The sequence below is a fragment of the Salvia splendens genome, chromosome 1 (assembly GCF_004379255.2).
Source record: "Salvia splendens isolate huo1 chromosome 1, SspV2, whole genome shotgun sequence".
Lineage (NCBI taxonomy): Eukaryota > Viridiplantae > Streptophyta > Magnoliopsida > Lamiales > Lamiaceae > Salvia > Salvia splendens.
In genome coordinates this window covers 18,946,196-18,964,007 of record NC_056032.1, presented here as the reverse complement: position 1 = coordinate 18,964,007, position 17,812 = coordinate 18,946,196, and the positions used below count along the sequence as shown (strand labels likewise).

The 17,812-nt window shown below is 37.7% G+C and overlaps 2 protein-coding genes and 1 pseudogene across 2 annotated transcripts; 2 read left to right on the top strand and 1 right to left on the bottom strand.

Moving 5' to 3' along the window:
* Positions 1 to 2,215: 2,215 nt before the first annotated feature.
* Positions 2,216 to 3,040, top strand: LOC121742687 (annotated as a pseudogene).
* A 5,343-nt stretch (positions 3,041 to 8,383) lies between these two features.
* On the top strand, positions 8,384 to 9,698 carry LOC121742602 (glucan endo-1,3-beta-glucosidase-like). The gene is made up of 2 exons (XM_042135831.1): positions 8,384 to 8,463; positions 8,755 to 9,698. The coding sequence occupies exons 1-2, from the start codon at positions 8,397 to 8,399 to the stop codon at positions 9,696 to 9,698; spliced, it is 1,011 nt and encodes a 336-aa protein (XP_041991765.1). The 5' UTR covers positions 8,384 to 8,396.
* Positions 9,699 to 10,069: 371 nt separating this feature from the next.
* Positions 10,070 to 14,877, bottom strand: LOC121744882. Its single transcript, XM_042138563.1, has 8 exons — positions 14,588 to 14,877; positions 13,210 to 13,317; positions 12,449 to 13,099; positions 12,085 to 12,161; positions 10,982 to 11,455; positions 10,801 to 10,875; positions 10,612 to 10,706; positions 10,070 to 10,332 (listed from the first exon to the last, which is right to left on the bottom strand). The coding sequence occupies exons 1-8, from the start codon at positions 14,595 to 14,597 to the stop codon at positions 10,260 to 10,262; spliced, it is 1,563 nt and encodes a 520-aa protein (XP_041994497.1). The 5' UTR covers positions 14,598 to 14,877; the 3' UTR covers positions 10,070 to 10,259.
* Positions 14,878 to 17,812: the final 2,935 nt, after the last annotated feature.

Here is a 17,812-nt window from a genome sequence, read left to right as displayed (position 1 = left end):
ATATATATTTTTGCATGCTTATAGTGAATTGTTTTTCATTTTAGGGAAGTATATTGTTCATATAGTGAAGTATATTCTGCATGCCTTATAGTGATTTTCATATGTTATTTATTATATATATATTTGTTATGGATATTCGTCTCTAAATAGAATAATGGATATTCATTTCTAAAATTATAAACTTTGATCATATTTGTGTTTTTTCACTGATTCTAAAATTCGTAGTTACTGTGCAATCAAGAGAATAAATTTTGAAATATTTTAAAATATAAAAAGAAAATAAGAGAGAAAAAATAGTGGAATATCTACCGGTTTTCCAAATAATTAAGGTACAGTCATTTTCGGTGAAATGAGGATAATATGTTATAATTAAGTTAACTAAGTTTTGAAGATGAATTATTTCCACAGAATATAAGTTGCAACTTGATAGAACCACAACCGCAGAATTCAATAAACAAAAGCAATAACAATGAATCAACGACCAAAAACTGCCGGAAATGGGCATCTCAACGTAGCGGTTGGTGTGCGCAGCCAATTTTCCTCCGCCACCGACCTTCTCCCGCGCAGCTGGGAAGCACAAATCCAATAGCTTAGCCTTAGCTCCGTTGAGAAGCGCCGCTGATCAGGTGAAGCCATTGAAGTGGGCGGTTAGGGTCGCCGAACAACAACTCCCACCAAAATCTGATGTTAATAAAATAGATCACTATAACAAAAAATAAAAGATACATCACTCTAACCGTGGAACACATCACTATAACCATGTTTTTACTTCACTAATGTTAACAAAATAGATCACTATAACAAAAAATCAAAAAAACATCACTCTAACCCTGAAACACATCACTATAACCATGTTTTTACTTCCATGATGTTAACAAAATAGATCACTATAAGAAACCCCACTCTAACCGTGGAACACATCACTATAACCATATTTTTACTTCACTGATGTTAACAAAATAGATCCCTATAACAAAAAATCAAAGAAACATCACTCTAACCCTGGAACACAACACCCTAACCATGTTTTTACTTCACTCATATTAATAAAATAGATCACTATAACAAAAAATTAAAGAAACATCACTAAAACCCTGGAACACATCACTCTTAGCATGTTTTTACATCACTCTAACCTTGGAATACATCACTCTAAGCATGTTTTTACTTCACTGGTGTTAACAAAATAGATCACTATAACAAAAAAATCAAAGAAACATCACTATAACCCTGGAACACATCACTATAACCATGTTTTTACTTCACTGATGTTAATAAAATAGATCACTATAACAAAAAATCAAAGAAACCTCACTCTAAACCTGGAACACATCACTCTAGCCATGTTTTTACTTCACTGATGTTAACAAAATAGATCACTATAACAAAATATCACAGAAACATCACCCTTTTCCATTAGTTTGTCAAAAATCTTTCCATCCAGATCCTGCTCAAATCTCAATCGCCTGTTTCCGCCGCAATCCAGAAGCAACAAAGGCACAAATTCTACGAATTCTGGCGATTAGAGGCTAGTTTTAATTCAGTGGCGGAACCCATTAGAATAGATATGCAATGTGAAGTTGGGTTGTTGATGCGAACACGTCACACCCACAAGAAAATCAGAATTCATGCTTGTTTGTTTAATTACTAGCATTTATTTTGGACCAAATCGATCAGAGTCCAAATCCGATGAGTACCGCCGCAATCTCTGTCGTGGGTCTGGCCAGTTGGGGCCAGAGGACAGGCTGACGACGTCCGCCGCAAGCGGCTCTGGTGGAGGCGGCGAAGCCCCGATCACTCAGAGGCGGCGGTGAAGAGGAGGGCTGAAGAAAAATTCTCTAAATGAGAGAGATTCATGTTTTACCCAGCTTTGTTTGTTAAATGACTATTTTACCTCCGCCTACTTATATTGTGAAGTAATTTTCTAGATCTTGTGGTTGAAATTTATTCTCCAGTGTTGAAATCCTAAGCTGATTTTTCAACCTTTGATTTCTTAATCTTGTGGTTGAAATTTATTCTCTAGTTATATACTTAAGGAGTACTTGCCCTATATCACTACTATATATATATATATATAAGTGAAATTCATATTCCACTAACGTATCCAATCTAATTTTCTTTACATTTTTTAAAACTCCTGAAAACGAGGGGAGTATTTCATATTGATTATATTATGGGTGTCATAATCATTGAAGGTCCAATCGGAGGGTGACACGGTAACAATCTACCACTGGAGGGAAATGTCGTCGAGCTCTACAAAGCCAACGGAATAAAGAAAATGCGAATCTACGGCCCCAACGACACCGCCCTCCGCAACTCCGATATCAACCTCATCCTCGATGTCCCCAACGACGATATCTCCTCCCTCCAATCCGACGCCACCCAATGGATCCAAACCAACGTCATTCCCTACTTTCCCGCCACCAAAATCAGCTACATCACTGTCGGTAACGAAATCAACCCCTCCGATCCCAATTTCGCCCCTCTCTTTCTCCCTGCGATGCAATCCCTCTCCAAATTCGGACTACAAAACCAAATCAAGGTCTCCACCGCCACCTATTCCGGAATATTGGCATCCACCTCTCCCCCTCGGCGTCCGATCATTCATGGCCCCAATCGTCGATTTTTTGGTGAAGACAGAATCTCCACTTCTCGTGAACATATATCCTTACAGGAATATAAATCTCGATTTCGCTCTGTTTAAGTCTGAGGGAGTTGAATTTGTTGACGATGGATTTGAGTATACGAATTTGTTCGATGCCATGGTTGACGGCGTTTACTACGTGCTCGAGAAGGTCGGAGGGGGCGGCGTGGAGGTGGTGGTTTCCGAGACTGTATGGTCGGCCGGGGGACGGAGATGGGGTGGTGGAGATTGTCGAGAAGGAGGCGGAATATTACCGGAATTTGATCGGGAGGGAAGGCGTTGGAGACTTACTTGTTTGCGATGTTTGATGAGAATGAGAAGAATGGGGCTGAAACCGAGCATCATTTTGGCTTGTTTAATCCTACTCATCAAACTCCTAAATACCAGCTAGCATGATCATTATGAAAATGTATTTATAAATTAAATACATAAGGGCATCCACAGTGGGGCGGACGATAGTCCGCCCGATGCATCCGTCGGACTATCGTCCACCACTGTAGCCATGCGGACGATGCCCGATGCATCGTCCGCGCCCTATGCTTCATCCGCGGATGATAGGTGTTGGAGCACGCATCGTCCGCGGTATCGTCCGCCCCACTGCGGGCGACGCGGACGATACCGCAGACGATGCAACGCGTTTTATATTTTTTTTAATTCTTTAAAATTTATATATATAAACTCTTCCATTTTTCTTCCTTTTATAATGACATATTCTCTCCTTTCTTTGTTATACTACCAATGTGGGACAATGGTAAATATAAACTAAAATGGCATATTCTTTCCTTTCTTTATTATACTAACGATGTGGGACAATGGTAAACATAAACTAGCTTAATTATTTTTTATATATAGTTATTTAATAGCTACTATATATAGGAACTTCTAAAAATACTATTTAATAGTTGTAAACTATTAATCTCGGATAAATTTGTAGTTGACAAAGAACTCTATTAAGATTTATTTAATCTCAACTTTATATCTACTGTACTAATATTTATAGAATCTAGGATTTTATGGAAATATTATTCTAAGAAAATAGAAAAAGAAATTTAAACATGAAAAAGAAATTAACAAGCTAGGCTGAAACTATTTGCCAACATCTCATAAAATAAAATAAAAATTAATTTTATAAACTATATAAAACAATCATATTAATCTATTTGTATTATTTAAATTTAAATTTAAATCATGCCTCACCTCAAATTCACCTTCATTATTATTGATTTAAAACTCTGTTTTAAATCAATAATAACGCAAGTTGTGAATGATGTAGCGTATGCCCTTTTTATTGTAATGAAGTTGTTTTTTATTTCTAACTCTTGTAACTTTTTTAATTAAGTAATGTAGGATTTGCCTTTAAATCGTGGTGCTTTTTTTATTATTTTGTACGACATATTTGAAAACATAAAATTATTTACCAAAACAATAGTGAAAACTATAGAGCGGACTTTAGGGTGTCCCACTGTAGGTGGAAGGGGGATGTCAGTGTAGCCCGCAACCCGTGGGCTAGCCCGAATAGCCCACCAAATTTATAGGGTTAGGGTTGAAAATTTCTAGCCCGATAAAATCAAAACCCGATTAGCTCGCACCCGATTAACCCGCAACCCGTTAGGGCCAGACCCGAAAACCCGATAAAATTTCTATTATTCTATTTTTTACTCCTAATTCGACACTTCATTGATTAATTTTATAATATAGAAAACTAAAAAAACAACTTTCAATTTTATATTGAATATACAAATTATATATTGAATTTTATTAATATAATGATTGATAAATAAATTAAAAACGTCAAATTCACTAAAACAATTTAAATCATGCATTAAAATTTCACGAAATATCTCAAATATTAGTATTTGATCATATTTTTGATTGAGCTTAAGCATATATCTCAAATTTATCATAATTAAATATTTTACATTTTATGAATATAACTAATTTTCATCATTTTTTTATTGGATTGATCACATGTTAATTTTATCTGCAGCAACCCGATTAACCCGTTGGACTAGCCCGAAACCCGACCTTTTAAGGTTAGGGCTAAACTTTTATAACCCGAAAGAAATCACAACCCGATTAGCCCGCACCCAATTAACCCGCAATCCGGTAGGGTTGGCCCGAAACCCGACGGGCCGACCCGATTGACATCCCTAGTTAGGAGGATAGAATGATGATGTGGCGGAGCATAGGGCGCCCTATAGGGCGGACTATAGGGCGCCCCATTGTGGATGCTCTAAGGAATATAAAATAAATACTAGTACTATTATTATTGATGTTATTTAAAAAGAAAATCAAGTATAATTATGCTACAATTACTCTAAGGGCGTGTTTGGGTAATTATGCTATAATTATATCAATTGAATTTTGTTGGTATACAAATGTGACTTGTATTGTGGGACGGAGGGAATACATAATTGAAATCTTAAAAATTTAAAATTGCATAATTTAAATTTTAAAAGTCAAAATTATATATTTCGGGTTCGCATAGATGAAAATTACTCTTCCGGCGGCAGGTTGGACGTCCTGAACCATTGGTGGTTCCAACCGCCGAGGGTGTGTGGGGGTTGTTGGTCGGACATGTTAGCAAAATATAGACAGAAAAGAGTGTTGGAATATTTGAGAGCGAAAATGCGATTGAGAGAAGAGTTGTTTGGTGTGATTTTTTTGGGGATGAAATTAGAGGTATTTATAGATGAAAAAAGGTGTCTATTGGATTAAAAAATGAAAAAATAAATTATATGTGGAGAAAAAATGGATATATTTTATTGAGAAGTGGGAAAATTGCAACGTCTGATCAAGTTGCAGACATCTTTACTAAGCCATTGGATCGACAAGCCTTCGAGAGATTGCTGGGAGTAGTGTCGCAATCTGCGTTCGGATTGAGGGAGAGTGTTAGCGAGCCTTGCCAAAAGACTGGAGATTTAACCTTCGACCTGTCCATTTACAAAATCAAAACTTACGAAAGATATGATCCAAAAAGGAGAGAAATTGAATGCCTGTCAATGCATCATTAGATCGCACTAATGAAGATCTGTCTGTGAGAATAAATTAAGAGTAAAGGTCAAATATGGTCCTAAACATATAATATTTTTATGATTTGGGTCTTAAACATTATGTTTTAAATTATTACATCCTATACATTTGAACTCGGGCCAGAATCAGTCCATTTTGGATGGATTCCGTTAGAAGTAACGGTCAACAGCCATTTAGCACTAGATTAAGCATTTTTATAATTTTTTTTTAATTATTTCAAAATAAAAATAAAAATTATTATTCTTAAAATTTAAAATTAAAACTTTAAAACCTTTATCCCCTGTCAAAGGCCATCCCGCCCCAAATTCATAGCCTACTCAACCGCTGCCGGCCGGCACCGCTTACCCTTACGGAACAGAAATATAATCTCCACTCATCTCTCTCACCTACAACCACCACACTAATCAATCCACCGAAGATCTAAGTCCTAAGCTCAATCAAGAACATGAACACACAAAAAAAGATAAGTAAGCCTTTTCAAATTGTTTTTTCATTTCCTTTCTGCTCCCCATCATTCCAGTACTATTCAGGCAAATTGTATGCTCCTTTCAAATCCTAATTCAGCGGAGTAATTGGGGATTTAGCATAAACCCTAATTCAGTTGAAATGCTGGAAATTAATTAATGCGAATTGGAACTTTAATCGACAGATGTCGTTGTCGTTGATGGAGGTGGGGGTGGTGCCAGAGGCGGATGGGAGCGAGAAAGCGGCGGTGGGACGGACAGAGAAGCAAGGGTGATGAGGTACAGGAGAAGAGGAAGAACAAGAAGTTCGAGAAGACAATCCGGTACGCGTAGAGGAAGGCGTACGTGGAGACGAGGCCGAGAATCAAGGAGAGATTCGCGAAGCGGTCAGAGCTAGAGGTGGAGTCTGCGACGTACGGCGCCATTCTTCAACAAGGTTTTTTTGGACCATTGAAGATATGATTATGAAGAAGAAGAATTTGAGTTTGTAAATATTCTATTTCTCTGAAGAAGATAATGAAGGATTTTTTGTTTTGCATTTTATGTTTTAATTTATTTTTATGTATTTTAGTTTCACTATTTTGCTAATAAAAATTAATGAGATAGGGTGCTAATAAGAGCATCCACAACCGTGTTCTTGCCAGCGAGCACGGTTGTGGGCCCGGACCCACTTTTTCTGCATGCTCTCTAGCAAGAGCACAACACCCACAGCTGTGCTCTTCCGCAAGGACGAGCACAATTCAATTTAAAATTCAATTAAACAAAAACATTTCCATAATATTAAAATTCATTAAAAAAACCTAAATAATATTACAAATGAAAAATAAAATAAAAAAGACATAATTAAAATCCTAAAAATTAAAAATTACATAATTAAAATACTAAAAATTAAAATTACATAATTAGACTCCTAAAAATTAAAAATTACATAATTAAAATCCTAAAATTTGAGATTGAGAGAGTTGTTTGGTATAGTGTCATTTTTTGTGTTTGAAATGAGACTATTTATAGATGAAAGTATGAATTTTGGGGTAAAAATAATGCAAAAAAATAAATTAAAAGTTTGAAAAAATGGATATATTTTATTAGGAAGTGAGAAAATATTTTTTTTATTAATTTTGAATATTTCAGATTTTTTCGATTTTAAAGAAATAATAAAAAAACGATAAATCAACGGGCCAATCAAAGCATGCCACGTCGACGCCTCGTGCTCTTGCCGTTGGCACGGACGTGCTCTTGCCGTTGGCACGGACGTGCTCTTAGCTAAGAGCACGTCCGTGCCAGCGGCAAGAGCGCAGCTGCGGCGGAGCTCGTCCTTGCCAGCGGCACGAACGGACGGACGCCGTCCGTCCACCGTTGTGGATGCTCTAATAGCACTTAATAATTTAATTGGGTCAAAACTGGTTTAAAAGACGTTGACTGTCTTTTTTTAACGGATGATGTAATAATTCAAAACGTAATGTCTAGGACCAAAATCATAAAAAGGACCATATTTGGTAAATCAATAATGGAAAATGTGATTTAGCATGAATCACTCTTTGCATTAATATGTAATAATTTGATCATACAATAGATACAACATTTCCTATATTTTATAATCAGTTCTATATAAAGAGATGGTTACTTTTGCATTACATATGTACAATACCGAACATTGTTCTAAGCAAGATACTTTATCTTTAACAATATGAAAAGCTTCAGTTTTCTTCACTAATAATTGGCCCAATTTATATAATCAATTAATCTATCTCAGTGTCCTTATGCTTCGACCTGGATGTATCTCTGTTAATATGAGTAAGCAAAACATCTAAAATTCAAAAACCGAATCAGACCGAAACAAAATATTTCTGTTCAAGTTCTTATTATTTTAGTACTCCATTAGACTAGGTTTTTTAAGGTTTAATTAGGGTTTATTTAAACATTTCAAAACATAGAATAAAAATAAGAATTAAGAAAATCGATGGAGCTATATATTATACTATCTTTATTTGAATATGAAGAGAATATTTGATCATACAAGAAAATTATTCTCTCAAAATAATTTCCATCTAACCATATATAAGCGCGAGAAATATTGGACAAAATCGACTGAAGTTATAGAGTTTGGAAAGAAAAATATTCTCATTCCAAAACTCGAGAGTTTTCCATGTAATTAACTCTTGTGTAATCGTCCAAATTCATCTATTTAAGCCAAACCATTCTGAAATCAAAATATTCACACTGCAAATTTGGTCAATTCATTAGCTAGTGTAAGGATGATTCTCTTTTACCTATTAATCCTCTTGGCCGCTACTACCTCTGCTGTGGTATCTCAATTTCAAGGTAAAAATTAAAAACTTTATTGTCGAATTTTATTTTGATAAAATTCTTATGTATATATGCTAACTAATTAATTTCAATCCAAAACTCGGGACTTTTTCAATTTTGTATGTTAAATTATCAACGCAAAGATATAAGTATATAAATATTTAAATTTGCATGTTCTATTAATAAAATTATGTATATGTGGTCATAATTTTAATATACATAATTGAAAGTTTGCATTCTGAATAGAAAAATATTTTTATTATAACGTGATCCTATATATGCTTGTTTTATGTATGTTGACATCAGGTCAAATTGGAGTATGCAACGGGCGAGTCGGCAACAATCTACCACCGGAGCAAGACGTCGTCGAGCTCTACAAAGCCAATGGAATAAAAAAAATGCGAATCTACGACCCTAACCCGGCCACCATCTCCGCCCTCCAAGGCTCCGACATCGAGCTCCTCCTCGGCGTCCCCAACGTAGACCTCCCCTCCCTCCAATCGGATGCCACCGCATGGATCCAAACCAACGTCATTCCCCACTTTCCCGCCACCAAAATCCGCTACATCGCCGTCGGCAACGAGATCGATCCCTCCAATCCCGGATTTGCCCCTCTCCTTCTCCCCGCCATGCAATCCATCTACAACGCCCTCTCAAAATTCGGACTACAAAGCCAAATCAAGGTCTCCACCGCGGCCTATTCCGGAATACTAGCGTCCACCTCTCCCCCCTCAGCGTCCGTCTTTAAAGATGCTTCATTCATGGCCCCAATCGTCAATTTTTTGGTGAAGACAGAATCTCCACTTCTGGTCAACATATATCCTTACTTTGCCTACCTCGGAGACAAAAATATAAGTCTCGACTTCGTCTTGTTTAATTCGGAACGGGTGGAATTTGTTGACAATGGAATGGAGTATAAGAACATATTTGATGCTATGGTTGACGGGGTTTACTACGCGCTGGAGAAGGCCGGAGGGGGCAGCATGGAGTTGGTGGTTTCGGAGAGTGGGTGGCCGTCCGGGGGCGGAGATGGGGTGGTGGAGAGCGTTGAGAAGGCGGCGATTTATTACCGGAATTTGATAGGGCACGTGGAAGGAGGAACACCGAAGAGAAAGGGGAAAGCGTTGGAGACATACTTGTTTGGTATGTTTGATGAGAATGAGAAGAGTGGCAGTGCAACCGAGCAACATTTTGGCCTCTTTAATCCTATTGATAAAACTCCTAAATACCAACTTGCACCAACACAGTAACACACTAGTATTTTAGAATTACATGTTTTGCATTTAATTTAAATACGATTGATGTTTTTGGTCTAAAATACTATAGAAGATTAGATTAGCCAATTAACTCCTAAAATGACTACTTTAACCTCATTATGTCTTAGACATTATGTCTCCAAAACATTTTTCTATTGAGAAATAGGGTTAGTTCTAGTTAAAAAGCTTAAGCTTTTTTGTTTGCAAACTCAATTTTGACATATGGCCACTAGCTATAATTCTTGAATTCAATTAATTATTTTTTATTACAAAGAATAACTACTAGGAAAAATGGTGTTTTACTGCCAAGAAGAACTACACAATCTATAATTAAAAAAATAAATAGCCACCTGTTACGATTCTCATCACGGAAAAAATTAACGAACTTGAGGAGACGAGAATGATTCACATTGGGGCCATCATCATCTTCTATATAATCAAGCTTCCTACAGCCCCTACATAGTACTAATATGTTACAATGCTATAAAATCATTTTAACTGTACATATTTTCCAGCTCTCTGCAAGCAGTGAAAAGCTCCGTAGTTTTGCCTTTTTCAATCCACTGAAGAACTTGTTCCACCACTTTCGTCGTCTTCACTAAAACTTGATGGCATCTCTGTTGCGGACCTAAAGATACAAATACAGTTTGTTGCAGCATTAGGTCAAACGAAAGACGATGAAAGAGCAGCAGACGACATTTCTAGATTGAAATAGGAAAAAGACAAGGCAACGCATGCTAGAACATTTCTCCATAATGCAAGATTCAGGCATCAATTAGTCCATTTGTCAAATGATTGAGTACGTAATTTGTTTGAGAAGATGAGTGTCCAGATGCATCAAGCAAACGCAGCAATATCAATCAGTTGTCCAAAAACTTACTATTAATATATATTGACCAAATCTAACCTTAAGACTTGATAGTTATGTGGTGTTGTATCCACCATCAATGTTGCTGTTGAGGGTTGCTGATGTGGAAATTCTTCCCTTAATCTTTTCTTAGCCTATAAATAAGAAACATGCAAAGAGAAAAGTGTATCAATGACTATTAACTAATTAGTCTATGCATATTAGCAAAAATGCAGGGGCGTAAATTACAATTGTATCATTCTTGATGGGGATCTTCATTTGATGTTCATTTGTCATCCTCCTATCAGTATATATTGTATCATCCTGCATAAAACATTGTGTGAAGGCACAAAACATCAGCACACCAGAGGGACAGAAAGAGAAAACAATTAGTGGGAAGTAAGAAAGTTAATATAAGAGAAAAGAAAACCTTAATAACTTCTCTTTGTAGCCCTTTGTCCGCAGAGCTGTAGTAGCCATTTCTTCTTGTGGCCAAGGTGGAATTCACATGTTCTGTATATTCTCCAAAGGGAACCCCTCCATTCACATCATTATATTTTTGAGACCAAGACTCTGCTCGTTTCTCTCTCACTTTGCCACCAAAAGCTTGCAGATTTGAATATCTTGGCACTGTATCCATTGTTGTTACTTCAACACCAGGTCTATGCCTTGAACCATACTCATCTCTACTCACAACTCCGGGTATATCTCTGCCAGTACCTCCCGTAAATTCCACTAAAGAGTTACTCCTTGGATAATAGGAACCACTGTTGGATAAAGAGGTCTTTATCCTGGACTTCCGGTAAATGTAGCTATCAGGAATATCAGAGCCACTCCTTGTTTTGAAATTCGTACCATCAATATCAGAGTTAAATGGAGCCATGCTGGATGGGTATTCAGATCCCTGTACGAATTTTGATTACAAGAAAAACTAGACCATATTAGATGCACTGTCCACTCAAAGTCAGTATAAAAGATAGTAATGAAAACATTACAAGATGTGCGCATAAGGTCTGTGGCTGTTCTGCTTAACCAGAAAATTCATCAATCAGTAAAAAAGGCTGTTCGGCTTAGACAGAAAAAAAGAGAATGATAGCAAGATCAGCAGCTTATTTTTGCAATTACATTCAAGGTTTAAGACATGCAACAAGAAATAGAGATGGAAAAATCAGTTCAGGCTAGTTGCTTGCAGCTTACTTAATGGATAAACTATAAACATCAAGAATTTTAAAATGGACAGTGGAGATATCTCCGATTAAGATTCTACAAAAGACTAATAGATCATGCATACACACTGCTATGCTCTTGTTTTGCATTCATGCATCTTCGCACGCAGTGGCAAATAGACTGCATTATTCAAGCTCCCAAAACTTATTAGCGGAGACTCGCGTATGACCTGCTAGGTTGTATAATTACTTGACCAATAAGCTCAAGTACACACTCCTTGAGTAATAGGTGGTTTGATGTTTCAAAATCATATTTGGCATAAGCAGGAGATGTAAAACTAAATGTAATTATCAGACACCGACTCACCTTGAAAAACTTGGAATTCTGCCGAAGATTCAAAAGATCAGGAGAACCACGTACATCTTCTCCAGTGTGATAATTTTCTAATACAAAGGTCAAAGTATAATGATGAACACTGTGAACTGTGAATCTCCATATTGTAAATGCAAAACAGTTGAAAATTCACTTTCTTAAAAATAATTCAAAAGAAAAAGAAAAACAAACACTTGAACATATACATATTGTCACAAGCTAGAAGGCGAGAATTGTTGAAATGCAGTTTGTAATAAGAATCACAAGCCTGATCTCATTGGGAGACTAACGGTGACATCAGGAACTTTTGAAAGGGACATATACATTTATATTACAAAACATCATTATAATAACTTACCTTCAACCGGCTCCTGCATTGAGGATTCAAATGCACCCGGAGGAAGTGGATCAAATTCAACGCCAAGAGGAGGACCATCCTCCCGATAATGCTTTCCCAGCTGTCTCTTGACTGCAGTTATAGCAGGATTTTCCATACGACCCTTCACTTTTAAGTAACCTGATGGGCCAGGCCTGGGTTTTATACCCCTTGTATCAGATGGAAGTTTTGGCATTAGGTACCTTGAAGTGGACATGTCAGAGGGATCCCCGTTCTGGTAATTAGGAGGTGCATTCCGCAATGAACTGCTACGTCCTGAAGAATCATCAATTGTACGATTGTAGTTTCCAGCATAATGATTGTCATGCTCATACGTAAGGTCTGCAGCAGAAAAGTCTTTTGAAGTCAACCTTCCACTTTCCACTTCCCTGGTATCGAGATTCTTATCATCCCCCTGTTTTGTGCTACCACATGAATCTTGCCTATGCCCGCTGCCACGGTCTTGTATGACTCCACTTGACCGATCTTGCCTTACAGTGGCATGATTTTCTCCATTGATTAATTTTTTATCTTTTAACCTCCTATGGCAAAACCATCCAGAAACTTGCTTCTCTGTCAAACCTATGGACTCCGCAACTTGTATTTTCATGGATTCTGAAGGATATTTATGCTCTGGTAGAACAAAACCAGCCCTTAAATTAACAACAGTGTAAAAGAAATTTCACAAGCAAACGACAGGACAGGATATATCACAATATTAAGAATTTAAGAGACTAACTCACCATTGTAAAATTTCTCTAATGCTTGAACCTGAGCCTGTGTCTTCACTATCCTTTTCTTGTTCTTCTCTGAAAGAGATTTATCATCTTCATGCTGCATCTCACATGATCCTGAAAAACATTATTACATTAATAATCAAAATCATATGTGGCAATTATTAAAGAGCTATCAGCAAACATGCACCAACAATTTTGTATTCATTAGCAACTTCCTATCGGACATATGTGATTGGAGTAAAAAATCATAAGGTAGGAAAACAACTTATTTAGCACTTCATTTAGAAGATAAGGAACAAATCTCAATTGTGTAAATATTTTGATTTTCCATCACTCACTTCTTTTGGATCTTCTACAGACACTTCGACAAGGAATATACATACTTGATGTTTCACATAAAGATAAAACATAATACCAACATAAGTAGATCTTATGCATACATGAAGGCAAATCATTATCTTCATCAATGAGAGATTGTATCTCATTAATCTCTGCTTCTCACATTATATTACGCACATAGAGAGCATTTGTATGCCTCAAAAGAGCAATAACGTATCCAGGCATTTTGAGTCAAGACAAAGTTACTATTGGAATGAATTGCTATCTATGTGTTTATATTTCAGTGCCCATGGATGAATGAATCTTAAAATGTTGGCATCTTCTATCTTCAGGCTCATAATCTCTTGACAAGCTCATCGATAACTTTTAACTGGCAATATGAAGAATGTTGTTCCTCTACATATATGAACATTGCTAGGGAAGGATACACAATGTCGTAACAGCAAACTACTAAGTAATATTCAAACCAACAACAATATGACAACTTTATGTCATCTGGTTGAATAGTGGAGCACATTGTGAAGAAGGAAAAGATCTATTAACTTAATACTAGATAATAACAAGCATCCAAAGATCAGAGTCCTTAATATGCCTCGTTTTTCACATAACTTCCATGCATCGCCATTCAGCTAAAACCCAGACTGCTCAAATACATCATGTATGTAGTTCATCTTTTCATCGACAAATTTCAAGAGAATAAACACCTAAAGTAAGAAAATCATCTTAATGTTTTGCAGCTTTCAGCAGCAAAAGCAACAGTAACAATGATGAAACGGAAAAAATTCACACAAATCTTTAATACAATATCATCTAAGAAGCACATCAAAATTGAAAACAAAACTCAAAGCCAATTCCAAAAAAAAGTGAACAATAAAATATGGATAAAAATTCACAACGACATTGCACAACAAAAATCTCAAAATCAAACTCGGGAAACAGAAGGATACCTAAATGTGGAATCCAACTAAATCAAGTTCTCCAACAACAGCACGAGTCAATCGTGATCTGATACGTTAATTAAACTTGAAAAAATATCAATCCATACCTTCTCTCATGATTCAGCCGCGAGCAACTATTCCTCAATTGAATTTCCCCTTTCAAATTAGGTTTCAACCCGTTCTCTGAATCGAACCATCAACGCTCCATCCCCCACTCAACTTGGCGGTGAATTCAAGTAGAGAAAGAAAACTAATCTCGACGGACTATCAAATCAATCCATGTATAGACAGAGAGAGAAAGTGGAACGTGAAAAGGATGAACAAATTTTTATTTTCTGGGTTATTTTAATTATGTTTGCCGTTTGATCTGAGATTTTTCTGCTTTGTTTTGAATATTTGATTATTTGGTTTCTTGAATAAATATTCGTTGCATTCTTGCTTAGTCTCGAACTAACTGCTCATTAATATTCAAATTTTAATAGCCTTCTTAATTAATTGCAGTCAATATTCCTGAAAATCTCACAAGAATACAAAAGTTACATTGAAATTCTTCACAATATTGGTATATTCTTTCTGCACAATTTTGGGTTTGTTTTTCATATATGTTTCAATTTTAATAATTTCCTTTTTCTCTGATCGAAAAATAAATTTGATATACTTATTCATTGTTTTCTCTCTACCACCTACTCAAAAATAAATACGATATTTTGATTCAAATCATTCTGTGTGAAAATGAGTTTTCATTTTCTCAGATTCAAGAAATTTCTCAACATCTTCCTTTTATTACTGAAAAAAATATGGATTTAACTATTTTTTATCCATTGTCATCAAATAACATGTAAGAGCATCCACAATAGCGCCTAGCGCACCGCCTAGCCGAGCGCCGGCGCTAGGCGGTGCGCTAGGCGATCTATTGCAGCCGCCTAGCGGATTTCGCGAAAAAAAACCGCCTAGCGTTCGGCGGTTCCGTGGCGCTAGGCGGTGCGCTAGGCGATCCGCTAGGCGCTATTGCAGCGTCCGGATAGCCTAGCGTGAATTTTTAATTTTTTTTTGTTTCCGAAACACTATATATACGCGACTTGCCCGTCATTTTCATTCGCACCACTTGTATTAACGAGTACTCTCTCTATCTTAATTTCTGTACAAGATCAACACCTAAAAATGAGTAACGCCGGTGGTAGTGGTGGGAGTGGTGGGGATGCTGAGGAGTACGAGCGTATAATGAACGAGGCGCTAGATGCCTATACGAACCGTGAGATTGATCAATGGATGCAGAGGGCCTTGCAGCCGGCGGTACCTGTACCTCGACCAGTGGTACACCGCCGAGCGGTGATTGATCGTGATCACGTAGCTGCACATCAGCGCCTATACGAAGACTACTTCGCACAGGAGCCGCGGTTTAACGCCAACCTTTTCAGGCGCCGTTTTAGGATGCGCAGGTCCCTATTTATGCGTATTGTTAACGGATTGGAGCAACGATATCTGTATTTCCGCTTTAGGCACGATGCGGCTGGCAGACCCGGCCACACTCCTATTCAAAAGTGCACTGCGGCAATCCGGCAGTTGGCCTATGGAGGCGCTGCAGACATGTGGGACGAGTACCTCCACATCGGTGAGACGACTGCCCTGGAGTGTATGAAGTATTTCTGTCACGGCGTGATTGAAATATTCGGTGATCAGTACCTTCGAAGCCCTACCCCCGATGACTGCCGGGATCTGCTGCGGATGCAGGGGAACAGCATGGGTTCCCAGGGATGTTAGGCAGCATAGATTGTATGCATTGGGAGTGGAAGAACTGCCCCGCTGCCTGGAAGGGGATGTACACTACCGGCTACAAGGGAAAGAATCTCATGATGATCCTCGAGGCCGTAGCTGATTACCGGATGTGGATTTGGCATGCGTATTTTGGGATAGCTGGTTCGAACAACGACCCCAACGTCCTCAACTCGTCGCCACTTTTCAACGAGCAGTGTCAGGGTGTCGGTCCGGCCATCAGTTTTGTCGCCAACGACAACCGACATGATATGGGCTACTACTTGGCGGATGGGATATACCCTAGGTGGCCCGTCTTTGTGAAGACGATCCGATGCCCAGGAGATGAGAAGAAGGCCTACTTTGCGGCACGGCAGGAGTCGGCGCGCAAGGACGTGGAACGCGCATTTGGTGTGCTCCAGGCTCGATGGGCGGCAGTTAAGGGGCCAACGCGTTTGTGGCACGTCGACTGCATTGCTGATATAATGTACGCCTGTATAATCATGCACAACATGATTGTCGAAGATGAAGGTGGACAACTGACTGATTGGGCCAACGACGATAATGAAGCTGGTCCAAGCCACGGCGTTGCCGCCCCTAACGTACGGAGTGGGGTACCCCACGATGAAGACGGCCGCCTCCAAGCACATGCCGACATGCGCCAAACGGAGGCTCATATTCGACTCCAAAAGGATTTAATTGAAGAGTTATGGGCGCGGAGGACTGCACGACGTTAGTTTTTTTTTTAATTATGTAATTTTTTAAATTAATGTACTTTTTAAATTTTATTAATAATAGTGAATTTTCTCGTTTTTGTGTCGTAAATTTAATTCTGTATATTGTGTGATTGTTAATTATTTCATTTTGTACATATTTGTTAATAGTGATGTGGATAGTATGTGGCTAGGCTATGACTGGGCTATTGCTGGGCTATTTGCTTGTTTTGATGATGTGGCAGGAGAATTGTTAGTGCTGATGATGTGGCAGTGGCTAGGCTATGGCTGGGCTATTGCTGGGCTATTCCTATTGTGGATGGCCTAAGTGTGTCTGAGTTGTAATTAGTAAGAATTACTACTTACTTCCCTCGGTTCTTTCAAATTTGGCACCATTTAATCGGGCACGAGTTTAAAGAAATATAATAGAAAGTAAGTTAAAAAAGTTAGTGATATATAGATCCTATTTTTATCTATTAATTTTAAAATAAAATATGAGTGAAAATGAGTTAGGGCGTCCCCACCTGCCACTCATCCTGCAACACTCATATTTGGAGTAGAGTTCACCCTCGTGGCTCCAACCATACTCCATATCCCTACCCAAAATTCGTTTTTTGAATAGTGATGCACCAAAGATGCAGTAGCACTGTAGCTACTGCATTTCACTTTATGAAGCTTCTGAAAATTGCAATTGGATCCCTCATAATTATGTATTTTGGAATAGAAATTTATGGAGATGCTTGACGATTGAAGAGGTTGGCGAAATTTTTCTGAGATGTAGAGAGAAACGAAAAAGAGAGAAGAAGAGAAGGAGCAGCGAAATTTATGTAGAGAGAGAAGATTATTTCGATTTAAATGGGCTCGGTC